At 31.8% G+C, this 17,359-nt stretch overlaps 2 protein-coding genes and 1 pseudogene across 2 annotated transcripts in view; all 3 read left to right on the top strand.

Annotated features, from left to right (window-relative positions):
• The window catches only part of dydc2 (DPY30 domain containing 2), a 17,523-nt gene extending 16,673 nt beyond the window's left edge, over positions 1 to 850 (top strand). Inside the window, exon 8 of the mRNA XM_073827711.1 lies at positions 719 to 850. Within this exon, the coding sequence (XP_073683812.1) occupies positions 719 to 739 (21 nt within the window). The 3' untranslated portion in view covers positions 740 to 850. The remainder of the gene's footprint in view (positions 1 to 718) is intronic.
• Positions 851 to 2,527: 1,677 nt separating this feature from the next.
• Positions 2,528 to 7,512, top strand: selenou1b (selenoprotein U1b). The gene is made up of 5 exons (XM_073828376.1): positions 2,528 to 2,783; positions 4,845 to 4,936; positions 5,992 to 6,132; positions 6,214 to 6,378; positions 7,182 to 7,512. The coding sequence occupies exons 1-5, from the start codon at positions 2,639 to 2,641 to the stop codon at positions 7,284 to 7,286; spliced, it is 648 nt and encodes a 215-aa protein (XP_073684477.1). The 5' UTR covers positions 2,528 to 2,638; the 3' UTR covers positions 7,287 to 7,512.
• Positions 7,513 to 9,282: 1,770 nt separating this feature from the next.
• Positions 9,283 to 15,390, top strand: LOC141297549 (peroxiredoxin-like 2A; annotated as a pseudogene).
• Positions 15,391 to 17,359: the final 1,969 nt, after the last annotated feature.

Genomic DNA, 17,359 nt, shown 5'->3' with positions numbered 1-17,359 from the left:
CATCAAATGTTTAATTATAAATATAGTATGGCAGAAACTCACCTGTTCCCCACTCATATTCCTCTGGGACATAAGGGTAAACCGGTTTTTGCTAGAAGGGAGACAGGATTCGCTACTGGACATGCGCACATCAATCTAACGTTATTATTATCACACTGTACAACAATAATACTGTTTTTGTATTATAGTAAGGGCTAAGTTTAGGGTTGGGGTAGGTGTAGACATTTAAAAAAAACACAATCTAATAGATAGAAAAATTAATTTCATTGTTAGTCTTCTGGTCGGAGATGTATACCTTCTAGCCAACACAGGTAAACCATATAAACACGTTCGAGGTCTCGGGAGAATAGAGTAAATTGAACGATAGCGCCATCTGCTGTTTTGCAAGAGGAAGTTGCTCCATTGCATTTGTGAGAAGATATGGACGCATTTGTGAGAAAATCTGTCTGTACACGTGTGAGAAACCAAGTTTTCCTCACAAAAAATATACATATTTGCAACACACAATGCATATATTTGTAATACATCTGCATTTTCTCTCAAATTGACTTGTGTTTGTGCATAGTACTTTTTGTTTGTTTGAAAGTCAATTTTTTCTTTGCAAAGCAGATTGTGTTTGTTTGCAAAACGCTGTATTTGTTTGTTTAATTTTGGCACATAAATAACTCCATACTTGTGTTCCAGCAGAGATTGTGATGTATGTGTGTTTCACATGCAGGAGGAAGAGGATGAAGCTTAAACACCAACATTCAGCTCTGCTACTGTTCAATTAAATCTCATGCAAACTGATATTAAATATTATAGTCATAATAACAGAACATCTGTGTTGTGTTACATATATATCGTCATCCAAACTGCCTACACTTACCAAATAAAGAGTATACTTTAAGTTATATTTAAATATACTTAAGTGAAGTTCAAGTATATTTAAAGTATACTTCATGTAGTAAGTATACAAATATCAGTGTACTGGTAGCATACTTGTAAGTGTACTATTTCAGTACTCATTGGGACTAAATTGGCCCACTTTCTAGTATATAAAAGTATACTTTAAGTATAACAGTAAACTTTGAGTACACAACTAGTTTACATCTATATTTTCAGTTTGTACTACAAGTGTACTAAAAGTGAACTTATAGGTATACTGATATACTAAAATACTTTTTTATGCAGTTTTAGTTCACTTTGAAGTATAGTCTAAGTACACTACTACTGTAGTTTAGTAGCTTTATACTGGATGTATACTCGTAAGTTTTTTTTAAAGTGAACTTTACATCATACTTTAAGTATGCTACTATGTCCCTATTTTGGTATTAATTTGTATATATTTTGTTCTATGAATATCTGAACATATAAAACATCAAAAGAAAGAACAGGGTTTCTGCTTGTGAACAAAAACATTTTATTCTAGCTTCATGCATTCTTTTTTGAATGTGGGCAAGTTTTATAAATAATAAATAAATAAATAAACAACATTTTAAAAACAAAAAGCTAAATTTTATTCCATAATGTTACACAGTTTTCCATATCTATGGTTTTGATGCTGTTTTATGTCTGACGATTGTGTTAGATTACAAGTGGAAGCATCTGTTGTTTCGGTTTCTTCTTCACTTGTGTTTTGGAAATTCTGTCCAGAAGATGTGCAATAGCGCCCCTAGAGTATAACAATTAAAACACAGATTCTCAGAGCACAAGTAGAGCTCAAATATATTTATACTTTTTCTAAGTATAAGTCAAGAATACTTAAATGTCATTTTAAGTATATTTCTGAGAAGTATGTAAAAGTAGACTAAAAGTAGACTGTCCTATTTTAGTTTAAAGGAAGTATACTAATAGTACACTTGAATGGACTTCTTTTTCATAAGTAACCGAATGTCTTAGTAACCACCCAGAACACAAAATGTGTTATTCTGTTGAGTTTTTAAACAAGTTAATGCTATTTAGGTTTGGGATTCTTAGGGAAAATAGGTCTTAAATATCTTTATTTAACTATTTTGAATTTCAGTAACTCAAGTAGGGCACTATTGCACATCTTCTGAACAGAATTTCCAAAACACAAGTGAGAAAGAAACCAAAACAACAGATGCTTCCATTTGTAATCTAACACAATCATTAGACATAAAACTTCATTAAAACCATAGATATCTAAAACTGTGTAACATAATGGAATAAAATGTTGACCCATGAAGAGATAGTAATGACTGTCAAGCTTTGCGGCATTGATCAACTCCATCTATGTTTTGATTATCGACAATTAGGTCTTAGATTTAGATTCGATTTTTGAAATGTTGTTTATTTATGAAACTTACTCACAATGAAAAAAGTCAAAGAAGCTCACATGACATTTAAAAAATCCCAGAATGCCTTGGAAACCCCTTCAGAAGCCTGTTCTGCTTCATTAGCAGCATGATAAGCTGTAATCAGCGTGAGAAATGAGTGCAGACAGAGTGAATGTTTGTAGAAGCAGAGGTCAATCTCCTCCCCAGCTTACACAACCACTGGATTTAGAGCCACATTCACCGCCGCTGAGCTCTATAAAGACCTCATGAGCTGCTGAACATTGCTCATCAAACCACTGGAGATCGGTTTGTGAAGACACTCAGAAGACCCTCAGCTCTGCTGTGAGTGTTTGTGAGAGATGGAGCTGGTGACCCACACTGTCAGCAATCTGGGTCTGACCGTCATCGAGGCGTTACGATCTTTCACTGAGCTGTTTCTCACACAGCCGCTGTGTGCAACGCTCTCTAATCTGGGTGAGACTGACCTCAGAACACTGGATGGAGGTGAGTGAATGTCATGCCAAACTCATCAAGACTCATTGTGTTTGTATCAGCTGGTGTTTTAATGATTTTTAGTGGATGTATGCAATCCGTTCTGCTCAAGTTCACACAGAATCACGTGAGCTATCAAACATGACTCACTAACTAACCACAAACTCGCACACAATGCTGACTGTCTGTTGATTTAGAATTTCATATACTACAAACATCAATCAGTCAAGTGTTTGTGCAACTTTACTTCTCATAAATGACATTCAGACATTTTTAAGTGTGACTTAAGTGTGCAAATATTGTTTGAGGATTAATAGGAACATAAGAGAAATATAGTGAACGTTCAGTGCTGGAAAAATAGTGAATATAAGTAATATAGCTGCAAGCAGCGATTACCAGGGTTCAAGCGCTTTGAGGCGTTTAAGCATATATGTGACCCTGGACCACAAAACCAGTCTTAAGTCGCTGGGGTATATTTGTAGCAATAGCCAAAAATACATTGTATGGGTCAAAATTTTTGATTTTTCTTTTATGCCAAAAATCATTAAGAAATTAAGTAAAGTTCATGTTCCATGAAGATTTTTTGTAAAATTCCAACTGTAAACATATCAAAATGTAATTTTTGATTTGTAATATACATTGTTAAGAACCTAATTTGGACAACTTTAAATGTTTTTCTCAGTCTTTTTGATTTTTTTGCATCCTCAGATTTCTGATTTCAAATAGATGTATCTCGGCCAAATATTGTCCCATCCTAACAAACCATACATCAATAGAAAGCTTATTTATTGAGCTTTCATATGATGCATAAATCTCAGTTTTGTCAAATTTAACCTTATGACTGGTTTTGTGGTCCAGGGTCACATATGAAAAAAGACATTATGTATACAGGTAATTTACCATAGAAATATGTTTTTTTAACCTTTATGACTGTTACCGTACAAGCTGTGGTCCGATCTTCTAAAACGTTTGCATGCTTGTTTAGAATCATCTGTTGCATGTGCTCAGCAGGTTTTGTGAAGTTTTGAGTTTTGTGAATTCGGACAGGCCCCTTTTCTAAACAACCCCGTTATAGCTTCCCAAAGGGTAAATTTCAACACTTTTTGGATAATTATTGACCTAGATAGTCCATAGAATTGTACGGCATTGTTTTTTTTCCCAGATTGAGTGAAAAACCTAAAACCTTTTTTATTTACATCTTTTCAATCATTTGAAAAAACAATTGATTGACAGCAGTGGAAGTTCAATTGTCTGGAATGAGGAGTTCTGTCATATGATACGAATATCACATGTATGTGTGAAAACTGTGCAATGTGCAATCATTTACGCCCTTTAAAAATGTGATATTACCACCCAGTAGCAACAATTTCTTTCAAATTTCTCACAGAACTGTGGGGCTGTGAGTCAAACAGACCCACCAATTTTTGTTCCAGTTGGCCATCATTAACCATGTTAAACTTCACTGGCCAATGGTAGCCATGTTGTTTTGAGATACCATTTTTGACCCAAGACCGTGCACAGTGATTTTAGTGATAGGATGAATGGTTGCATAGGTATAGCCATTTTTTATGTTTTTTTCCCTCATTTAGCACCACCAAGTGATTAAAATGACAAACTCCAGGATTTTTGTCCTGTAACCTCAGATTGAGCTCTTACATAAGTGTTCTGAGTTTGGCGAAGATATCTCATTCCGTTCAGGAGTCATAGGCATTTTACTAAAAGTGGCCCCGCCCTTTTGAACTTTTTGTTTAAGGCCTTTTTTCACTCTTTTTATGACATAAATCTCACTATATTTAGACTGTCTGATAGCAAGCTATAATTTAATGTGCAACTGTGCATTTCATGTCCATGCATCTTGTTTTGATGTTTTATTGGCAAACAAGGCAGAGATTTTGTTTAAAAATAGGATTATTTTGCAAGGTCTTGCTGATTTCTCCCTCCACAGCTGCTGTTGTAACCGTCTCATGACTGTCTGATTACAAAACGCATCAAATCGTCCCCAATGTCTGGTGAAATGTGCTCTCTTACTACAGTCCAGTATGTGAAATGTGAATTTTGTCCTGTGATCTGCAGATGATCGAGTGTTTAAGGCCAAAGAACTGTGGGAGACTTCAGGAGCCGTTATCATGGCTGTGAGGAGACCAGGATGATTCATGTGCAGAGAGGTACAGAAACACACACACACACACACACACACACACACACACACACACACACACACACACACACACACACACACACTCTCACAACACTTGTGCACAATGAGACCTTGCATTTCTGACTTTATGCCCTACTAAAACATTTAAATTACAGTATTATACAGTTGAGATCAAAAGATTTTGACCTCAACTCTTGGAATCTGCAAAATGTTAATTATTTTAGCAAAATAAGAGGGATCATACTAAATGCATGTTTTGTTTATTTAGTTCTGAATAAGATATTTCACATAAAAGAAAATAATAGTTGAATTTATAAAAATGACCCTGTTCAAAAGTTTACATCCCCTTGATTCTTAATACTGTGTTGTTTGTGTATTTGAACCCTTTCCAACAATGACTGTATGATTTTGAGATCCATCTTTTCACACTGAGGACAACTGAGGGACTCATATGCAACTATTACAGAAGGTTCAAACACTCACTGATGCTCCAGAAGGAAAAAATTATGCATTAAGAGTCAGGGGGTGAAGATCAAGGTAAATTTGAAGATCAAGGTAAATTCAGCTTATTTTGTTTTCTGGGAAACATCTTTTGTAGCTTCTGAAGGGCAGTACTAAATGGAAAAAATATGATATTTACTCAAAATAAGAAAAATGTACAAATCTCCATTCTATTCCAAAGCATTCACCCTTGGCTCTTAATGCATGTTTTTTCCCTTCTGGAGCATCAGTGAGTGTTTGAACCTTCTGTAATAGTTGCATATGAGTCCCTCAGTTGTCCTCAGTGTGAAAAGATGGATCTCAAAATCATACAGTCATTGTTGGAAAGGGTTCAAATGCGCAAAAAATGCTGGAAAACCAAAGAATTTGTGAGGCCTGAAGGATTTTTCTGAAGAACAGCATGAAATATCTTATTTAGGTCAGTACTGAATAAACAACAACATGCATTGTGTATGATCCCTGCGGTTAATATTTTGCAGATTCTGAAAGGGGGACGTAAACTTTTGACCCCAACTGTATCTGAGGTGTGTTGAAGTCTCATATGTGTGTGTTTTGTGTCAGGAGGCGTCTGGTCTCTCCTCTCTGAAGCCTGAGTTAGACAAGCATGGAGTCGCTCTGGTCGCTGTGGTCAAGGAGAACATCGGCTCAGAGATTGACGACTTCAGGCCCTACTTTAAGGGAGAGATCTTCCTCGATCAGCAGGTCGGTCACATATAAACACACACAGATCAGCACATACTTCATCACATCTCTCACACTGAATCTGTCGTGTCGTGTGATCAGAGAGGGTTCTACGGGCCGCAGGAGCGCTGGATGGGCGTCTCAGGGATTATACGGGCTGGCGTTTGGATGAACGGATGGAGGGCGTATCAGAGCGGATACGGGGGAAACGTGCGGGGCGAGGGCTTCATCCTGGGTGCGGTTTATGTCATTGGACCGGGTCAACAGGTGTGTGAACACGGGAACAATCACATTCATGCATTTGACCCACAATTAACATATACACTGCAAAAAATGCTTTTCTTACTTAGAATTTTTGTCTAGTTTGCAATCAAAATATCTAAAAATTCTTAAATCAAGAAGGATTTTTTAGATGAGGAAAAATGGTCTTGTTTCCAGAAAAAACAAGTCAAAATTAAGTGAGTTTTTGCTCAGAACAAGCTAAAAAATCTGCCAGTGGGGTAAGAAAATAATATTATTTCAACCTGAAAACAAGATGATTTTCCTACCCCACTGGCAGATTATTTTGCTTGTTTCGGGCAAACACACACTTAATTTTGCCTTTTTTTTTCTGAAAATAAGACAATTTTTACTCATCTAGAAAATCCTTTATGATTTAGGAATTTTTAGATATTTTGGCTGGAAACAAGACAAAAAATCTCAGTAACAAAAGCATTTTTTGCAGTGTAGTGATCGCATTTAAGATGATCTGGATATTAGTTTCTGTCTGATTTCAGGGCCATAACCGCAAGAGATACTCAGTCCTTCCACAATAATTAGAAAAAGCCAAACTATCTTAAAATATTTGATAATCCTGATGAAAGAAGTTTTAAGTTGCAAATATTTTGCAAATAGTTAAGACTGATACTTTTATTTTATTCTTGCAAATCTATTTGATTATTTTATTCCTTTTAATAAAAAGACCATTTCAGCCCGCTTCCAAAATCAGTCCCCCAATGTTCAAGACACGCAAAAATGATTCATAAATGCAAATACAATAAAAACACCTCTTGTATGTTTTTCTGACACAGGGAATCCTGCTGGAGCACAGAGAGATGGAGTTTGGAGACAAAGTCAAGATGTCTGACGTCATTCAGGCTGTTGAACAGATAAAAACTGAAACTAAAGAAGCCTAAAATATCACTTGCTTAGCCTAACCTGAATATGAATGTTGAAAATAGCAGAATATAGATTGCAAAGTTGTCCGTATGTAAACACTAATGATATATGCATATGTGTGTGTGTGTGTAGTTAATGACAGACTGACTCTAAACTCAGATGAAGGACCAGTCTTGATGTTTTATGCTCTACATACACACACAGAAACATATAAAATACACCAATAAAACACACCAGAGTTGATCAGATGTGTGGCATTATTACTTGTGAATGCTTTACTGTGTATTGAGTTTGTTTCGTAATTTTAGCATTGGGGAAAAAGCTAATAATTAATAAAATAAAATAATAAATGCTAAAAAAAATGGTTTATATAAATTAAAAAATACAATGAAACACTTTCCAGGAAAAAAGAAGGAATATATATATATATATATATATATATATATACACAGTACAGACCAAAAGTTTGGACACACCTTCTAATTCAAATGAATAAGAAGGTGTGTTCAAACTTTTGGTCTGTACTGTATATTTCTCTGTTTATTAAAGTTTTTACTCTACATTTGTGCAGTTTTCAGTGAGTTAGTGATATTTTTTAAATATATATAAATTAATAAATATTTTTTAAATGGGTTTTTATACAAAAACTGCTTTTTTATGTAAGATTCACTTTATAAAAGACCCACATTTCTAACTTTAATTCATGGGGATAACATGGATAATTTCATGGTTTTAGTGTAAGATTTTTGCCCATCTTTTGGAAAATCCAGTTTTAAAAGTAAAAAAACACCTACAAATAACTTTTACCAGTAGGTGGCTGCAGAGTGCCACTATTTGCTATTTGACCACCTGAAAGATATTTTTTCACAAGTTTTTTCAGTTGAATTCATATCTACAGTACAGACCAAAAGTTTGGACACACCTGAATGAGAAGGTGTGTCCAAACTTTTGGTCTGTACTGTATATATATATATATATATATATATATATATCACTTTTTATTAATTGAACACATCCTTGCTAAATAAAAGTATTAATTTCTTTAAAAAAAGAAAGAATAAAAATGTACTAACCCCAAACTTTTGAACAGTACTGTATATTGTTAGAAAATATTTCTATTTTAAATGAATGCTGTTTTTTTTTTACTTTTTATTCATCAAAGAATGTAAAAAATATATCACAGGTTCCAAAAAAATATTAAGCAACACAACTGTTTCCTACATTATTGATAATAAATCAGCATATTAGAATGATTTCTAAGTAATGATGCTGAAAAATTCAGCTTTGATCTCAGAAATAAATTAGATTTTTAATGTATATTAATATAGAAGAATGTTATTTTACATCATAATAATATTTTGCAATTTTATTACATTTTTCCTGTATTTTTGATCAAATAAATGCAGCCTTTATGAGCATTAGAAACTTATTTAAAATACCCAAACTTTTGACCAGCAGTGTATATGTTTTTTTTTTTTTTTTTTTTTGTTTACCTGTGTGTCATGTGAACATTAACTGCCATCACAGAACACTAAACATTACTGAATTACTAAAACATTAATAATAATATTAAATCCTGATATCAATCTCAAAGAAAGACTTTAAAAAAATATTGTAGCTCAAAGTGGTTTGGCTGACAATTTTTTTCATTTTATTTCTAAAGCTTCTCAGATTAGCCCAGGCATACAAAACCAAATGATTTATTATCAAATACAAGCTGGTGATTTATTGTAGAGAACAGACTGTGAGAATATCAGTGATATATTTCTAAATCTGGAGGATTTCATTCAGCCGTTACTGGAGGAAAACCATTTGACAGGTCAGAGTGTCATTCTGTTCTCTCTCCTGATTGGTTATTGTTCATTTTATGCTAATTGCTCTGTTAGATATGTGTGTGTTTGATGCTGTAGTTTCAATGTGAGATACAGGACAAACCAACACAAACCACTGGAATCATCCACTGCAGACAGTAAGTATGAATCAATTTTTGCTCTTTAGGCTGTAAGGGGTCTAATGCATTATAATTCTGTGATCAGTCAGTAATTTAACACAACGTTTTTGTGTTGTACTGATGTTTTACCACAATTTTATTTAAGGGGATCTGTCTCATTTTGGTATTTCCTAAAGTGTTTTTTTCAGACTAGTGGAAAGAAAACATCCAAAAGACACTGTTAAGTGTTTCTTTTATAGCACTTTATCTATTTGTGTCAATAGATTTCAATTACAATACATATTTTTAAAGGCCAAGAGTTTTTCTCCTACACTGAGCCATAAATCTCCACTTCAGTAGCACTTACACACACCACACTTTACATTTTTATTCCTGTCTATATCCTGAAGGTTTTTATAGAGGGATTTGTTCATGTAGAATTTGCTTGATTATATACATTTTATTCCTCAAAAACTGTAATTTGTTTAGTATTTTCTGAATTATGGAGCGACAAAAATTAGATACCCAAAATTCCTCTGTAAAGACTTTTGACTTTAATATGTCAAAAAAAAAAAACACTAAACAAGAATTTGGAAACTGACTTCATCCCGTGTTTAGATTTTTGTACTAGAAATGTATGCAAATTAGCACATATTTAATGAAATAGTGGCTCATTTGCATATTAAAACCTATTAATTTAACATTTTAGAAAACGTGTAATATTAAACATGTTTGCAATTATCAATGTAATCAATCAACTGGGTAAGGCAATAACTATTTTTTTTTCACCCTATTCACCTGCAGTGTCTTGCCTTAAATTAATTAAATAAATAATACAATAAAATGCAAAATCATTTTTTTCAAAATACAAACAATCAATATAAAACACTTATATTATAAAAGTATATTTAATTTAAAATATATATATATATATATATATATATATATATATATATATATATATATATGTGTGTGTGAATTAATTTATTAAATAATGTGATAAGTGATTACTAACATTTTAATACTGTTATCAGTCAATATTTTAACACAGTGACTGGCCAAATTATATTTAAATTATTAATTTAGCGAATCACTTTAAAATTGAAATCTCTCTCTCTCAGATTAACATGCTCTGGCATGACGGATATTTTTTTTAAATAAATACATTTTTAAATAAAAAACAGTGAGAACAGTGCAAAATACTGTAACAGTGAAAATAGTCAGAGAAATCTATAGGGCAGACAGCATTAAATGAATGTCTGTGAATTGTTATGTGTTTGTACAGTGTTTGTGCAGGATGTGGAGGGTGTGTGTGTGGGTTTGTGGTCTGCAGGAGTGTGTGTTGTTGTAGCTTTCGTTCTGCTGGCAAACACAGATCTGTTTCTGACCAAACCGGACCAGACGTCTCTGGAAACGCTGGCCAGCGCAGAGCTCACATCCACCAGCGGAGGTCAGAGATCACAACATCTCATTCACATTACAGACAGACCTTTACAAATACAAGTTTTCTAAAATATTAGGTTAAAATATGCAAATGAGCCATTATATCATTAAATATTTGCTAATTTGCATACATTTCTAGTACAAAACTCTAAACACTGGATGAAGTCCATTTCAAAATTATGTTTAATTTACAAATACATCACTGCAGTTTCTTCAAGCAAAATATAATTTCTTATTATTTTATCAGTTGGTTTTATAGTTAAATATGATGCAGATATTTCTAGGTGAGACTCACTTTGTAAATGTTCTTAGTGTTGAGAAAAGTTACTTTTAAAAGTAATGAGTTGCAATATTGCGTTACTCCCTAAAAAAGTAACTCATTACGTTACTTAGTAACTTTTTATGGAAAGTGATGCAATATGTTACTTTTTCAATACTTTTGTGTTACTTTTTAAATCTGGGCAGGGCTTGCTTGCTTGTTTTTAATATAAAAAGCTCTATTTTTGTCAAATGTAAAAGCCACTAGTCACTGACTTTATCCAGTGTTTAGACTTTTGTACTAGAAATGTATGCAAATTAGTGCATATTTCATTAAATAATGCCTCGTTTATTTAAACCTAACATTTTAGAAAACTTGTAATACAAACAATGTTTGCAAAAAGTAATGCGTTACAATATTGCGTTACTCCCTAAAAAGTAACTAATTATGTTACTTAGTAACTTTTTATGGAAAGTAATGCGTTACGTTACTTTTGCGTTACTTTTTAAATCTGGGCAGGGCTTGCTGGTTTGTTTTTAATATAAAAAGTTGTATTTTTGTCAAATTTAAAAGCCTTTTTACACCAAAAGCCTCAGACTTAGAGAAAGTTTAACACTCTTGAACTAACAAATGTTAGTTTATTTTGAGTCTTTTTGATTAATTTTGCACTGCAAAAAGGCTTTTCTCACTTATATTTTTTGTCTTGTTTTCAGCCAAAATTTCGAAAAATTCTTAAATCAAGAAGGATTTTCTAGACGAGTAAAAATTGTCTTGTTTTCAGAAAAATTAAGTGTGTTTTTGCTTGAAACAAGCAAAATAATCTGCCAGTGAGGTAAGAAAAATAGATTTCTAGATTTAAGAATTTTTAGATATTTTGGCTGAAAACAAGACAAAATTTTAAGTAAGAAAAGCATCTTTTGCAGTGTGCTTATTTGCTTAAGGACAGCAGCAAAGACACTGGTTAATAAAAGGGAATTAAATACATTAAAGATATTTACAAATTTTATTTAATGCAGGTTTGTGTCATATTTTCTTGAATCTGTTTTTGTGATTGAGATGAATTAATGCATGTTCACAGTTATTGCATTTTACATTTATTCATTTAGCAGATGCTTTTATCCAATTGGGGACTAAAGTAACATCTTACTCTTGATTGCTCTCAACATGGCGAAAGGACAGCTTTGCCATAGAAGAACCTTTCTGTCTAAATGGCTCCGTAAAGAACCTTTAGCATCTGAAGAACCTTTCTGTTTCACAAAAGGTTATTTGTGGCGAAGGAAGGTTCTTCAGATTATAAACATGTAAGATAGAGATGGTTGTTTAAAGAACCTTTGACTGAATGGTTCTTTGTGGAACTAAAAATGGTTCTTCTATGGCATCGCTGTGAAGAACCTTTTAAAGCACTTTATTTTTAAGAGAGTACCCCCAACACTGAATGTTTTTATATTTCAATCTTCACAGCTGCTTTACTGTAATGCATGTAGTAAAATTGCATGTGTGTTTTTAGTTGTTGATGCATTTGCTGTTTAGAACAATTCAGCTATTTAAGAACCAAAACCAAATGAGCCAATGTGACATGTGTTGAGATGTTAATGAGTCACTGCATGTGTGTTGTTTCTCATAAGATGAGGTGAATTTTAAAGCCGTCTCTTTGTGGGAGCGAACTGGAGCCGTTATTATGGTTGTCAGACGGCCAGGATGATCTCTGTGCAGAGAGGTGTGTGTGTTTCTCATATTATTCTGCACATATAATCACACACACATGTCCTTATAGTGCTGTATGTGTGTGTTTTGTGTCAGGAGGCGTCTGGTCTCTCCTCTCTGAAGCCTGAGTTAGACGAGCGTGGAGTTGCTTTGGTCGCTGTGGTCAAGGAGAACATCGGCTCAGAGATTCAGGACTTCAGAGCCTACTTTAACGGAGAGATCTTTCTTGATCAGAAGGTCATTACTGCTGCAGTTTGCAACACAAAGACATGTTTGGGATCAGTAAGATTTTTACTGATGCTCATAAAAATGTCATTTATTTAATCAAAAATACAGAAAAAAGGTAATATTATGAAATATTATTGCAATTTAAAATAAAAGTTTTTTATTTTAATATACTTTAAAAAATAATTTATTTCTGTGATGCAAAGCTGAATTTTCAGCATCATTACTCCAGCCTTTAGTGTCACATGATCCTTCAGAAATTATTCTAATATACTGATTTAATACGTTTATTATCAATGTTGGAAACAGTTGTGCTGCTTAATATTATTTTTGGAAACTGTGATGGTTTTTCAGGATTCTTTGATGAATAAAAAGTTAAAAAGATCAGCATTTATTTAAAATAGAAATCTTTTCTAACAATATAAGTCTTTACTATCACATTCAATCCTGAAAAAGTATCACAGGTTCCAAAAATAAAAAAAATAAAAAATATTAGGCAGCACCACTGTTTCCAACATTGATAATAAATCAGTATATTAGAATGATTTCTGAAGGATCATGTGACGCTGAAGACTGCAGTAATGATGCTGAAAATTTAGCTTTGCATCACAGGAATAAATTATATTTCAAAGTATATTAAAATGAAAAAACACTATTTTAAATTGCATTAACATTTCACAATATTACAGGTTTTTTAATCAAATAAAATTAAATTAAAAATCTTACTGATCCCAAAGTGGTTGCAGTTCATCAAGTTTGTTGTCAGAATTAATTAAATATAGTTAGAAAAGCTCAATTTTATTAGAAAGTCATCAGGATTTTATTTGCTTGAAATATTTACTCCAATTGTATTTTGTAAATTATATATTTTATAACATATTTATATATAATATATACAACTCATATATTATATTTAATAGATGTAGACATTATATATAATATTTTGTGATTTAATATAATGCTAATATATTACAAAACTTTTGCATCATTTTATTTTTATTTTATTTATTTATACTTTTATTTATTTATATTTTTCTTCTTGCTTTGCATTTTTTTTTTTTTTTTATATTTTGCCATATTTTATCTGGTTTCTTGTTGTGAAAATTACCATGGTCACTGACATGATGTTAAATTATCTAAAAAAAAACTAAAAAATAAATAAAATACTATTGAGTACTGGTCTATTTCATGCTATTATGTTATTGTAAAATATCTTAATTAAAAGTAAATAAATAAGAACTTTAATTCTGTTTAATTCAAGTTTGTTGTCAGAATTAATTAATAGTTAATTAAAAGCTTAGATTTATTAGAAAGTCATCAGGAATTTATTTGCTTGAAATATTTAGTCATCACATCTCCAATTGTATTTTATAAATTATATATATTATAAAATATTTATATATAACACCTACAATTTATATATTATATTTAATAGATGTATGCATTTTATATAACATTTTGTGATTTTATATAATGCTAATGTATTACAAACCTTTTGCATAATTTGTTTTGTAATTTATTCATACTTTATTTATATTTTTCTTCATATTCTGCCTATTTGATCCTGTTTCTTGTTATAAAATGACTGTGTTAAATTATCTAAAAAAACTAATTGTTATGAATGACTGTACTTGGTGAGTTACCAGTACCATTGTAATGTTATAAAATAAAATAAAATAAAATAAAATAAAATAAAATAAAATAAAATAAAATAAAATAAAATAAAATAAAATAAAATAAAATAAAATAAAATAAAATAAAATAAAATAAAATAAAATAAAATAAAATTAAATTAAATTAAATTAAATTAAATTAAATTAAATTAAATAAAGGTCTAATTTCATACTATTATGTTACTGGAAAATATCTTAATAAAATAAAATAAATAAGCACTTTAATTCTGGCCTAATTTGACTGGTCAAGCAGTGTTTCAAGATATTCCATATTATTATATTATTGAAAAATATCTTATAAAACAATAAATACAGATTTCTCTTCTGTTTCAGATGTGTTTCTATGGCGTGAAACGGAGGACGATGAGGAGTTTGGGATTCACTCGCTTTGGAGTTTGGAGGAACCTGCTGCAGGTTTGGAGTAGAGGTTACCATGGCAACAGAGAGGGGGAGGGGTTTATTTTAGGAGGCCTATATGTGATTGGACCAGAGAATCAGGTAATGAACTCCAATCATCTTCATGATACATGATTTTTGAAATATCCAAACATATACAACATATGGATGTGTTTGTGTTGTAGGGCATTCTGCTAGAGCACCAAGAGAAGGAGTTCGGAGATAAAGCTGATCTCGCTGCCGTCCGGACGGCTGTCAGCAGGATTCAGAAAACAGAAGAGACACAAGACAATTAGATTCATATTCAAAATTAACTTGACTTTTTGCCTTGAAATCAACTCAACTGAATTTCCTGAAAACATATATTTTCAAAAATGCATTATTCTCTATGTGTGTGTTTGTGTTTGTGTTTGTATCTGAAAGTGTCTATGTGACAGACTGATCCTAAACTCTAATGAGGGGGACGGCCTTGATGATTGACACTTCAAATCACCAATACACACACAAGACTGAATTTAAATTGATGCTTTTTCTCTACTAAATTTTAATACTAACATATGTAATGGTTTAAATACTGAAATATGTATTTTTATCCCATTTTCCTCTTCATTTTCTTTACATTTTTTATTTTTACAGTGTAGCTAATTATGTGCATGGTTTTGAAATAAACTCAATAAATAACTGTGGTGTGACAGAAAAATAAGGGTCAAAGATGTTAAGATATCCAGGTCAAAAGAAATTTGCAAAAGTGATTTTATGTCCATAGAAAGCACATTAAATGTAGGTAAAGTGTTTACTTTTAAGGTTTCAAATACTTTGGTTGAAACAATGTTACATTATCATACAGTGTAACACAATATGCTTATTCTAACTTGTACAAATATATAACAGAATAAGTAAGTATATAAAATTTTATTTTGTTTTAAATGAGTAAAAAATTCTTACTGACAAATGGGCAAAACCTATAGTGGCAAATTTTAATTAACTAATTTTTTAACTAGTATTTGGGGTGAAAGTAATTCAGCTTTTAATATGTCATAAATTGATTTTTGTTGTAAATAGGCCTGACACTGAATGACATTTTAGTGGGTCTTCTGAAAATAAGGGAAAAAATGTATGATATTTATTTTTGCTCAGAAAAACAAAAACAAAACTGCAAATAAATTAAACAGAATTTTTATTTATTTATTTATATATTTATTGAAAAACAACAACAATTTAAAGCAGTGCACTGTTTCTTTTAATGCTTAGACCCTTTTTCGTCTTTGAATAATTAACTTAAATTAATTAAATATTTAATTAATATTAATTGTAAATAAAAAAATATTACATTTAAAATAATTAAATATTTAAATAAAAAATAAAAGTACAAATAAACGTTAAAAAGTATTTAAAAATATTTTAATGTTGTTCCGCAGTACGCTTCTTGACAGACTACAAATTTTGTATTATTTATTATTGTATTTGTTTTGATGTAATTTATATGTTTTAAAAAACTACTAATTATACAGGATCAGCCTCAGAGTGAAGATTGACAGGCGTATAGTCCAATAGGAATCTGTTAACTTTCTCAATGCAGCCAATCAGAGAGCGGGTCACGGCAAAGGACGGTTTACAGCCGCAGGCGTCAGAAATTACGATGCTCACCTCAGCATGAAAACAGGTACAATTTACACAGGTAAAAGTTTCATCTGTTGGTTAAAGTGTCCGTGAGTGTCTATTTGTGAGCACTTGTTGTTTTATAAGGGGCTTAATGCACCTGTAGCGTCTCTCGCGTGTGATATTTAATGACTGAAGCAACACGGAGCGTTTCAAACATGTAACGTTAAACGTTCAACGAATCTGCTGTTTATCGCTAGTTATTACAAACTCGTTGTGTACCGAAGGCTACTGACAGATAAGTTAGTGGTTGTTTGTGTTAGTTTGACCAGGGGCTGCTGTCTGAGGTGCTGAATGACACCTGAGTCTCGTGAACGCGCGCGCGGGAGATTATGGCATGCGCGCTGTCAACAAGATCGCGTTCATTAAAAGAGAAGCGCGTTCATGAATCAAGCAAAGATCATAAGATTAACATTTAAATCACCACATGAATAATTAAAGGATTCATAAAAGAGGCTAAAAAGTAAGAATGAATTGCTTCACTACGACTAAAAGTACCATAAATACTATGGTAAAACTATGTAAATAAATACATGTAAATAAATTGCTGTGTTGAATGTTGTAATCATTTAATATAATGTTAAATATCTAAGCACCATGGTTTTACCCTTAAATACCATCAGTGTACCATGATACAACATAATTTTAGGGTCAGATTTTTCTAAAGCATATTAAACACAGTTTATGCCAAATACTTTGATTACCAAAATTAATTATCAGTTGGAACAATTACAGTTTTTAACTATAAATCAGTGCCAGATATAAAAATATCTGTAACCACAATCGCTAATCATAATTAAC

This window comes from Garra rufa, chromosome 22, assembly GCF_049309525.1.
Source record: "Garra rufa chromosome 22, GarRuf1.0, whole genome shotgun sequence".
NCBI classification, from domain to species: domain Eukaryota; kingdom Metazoa; phylum Chordata; class Actinopteri; order Cypriniformes; family Cyprinidae; genus Garra; species Garra rufa.
This window is presented reverse-complemented; position numbering and strand designations above follow the sequence as displayed.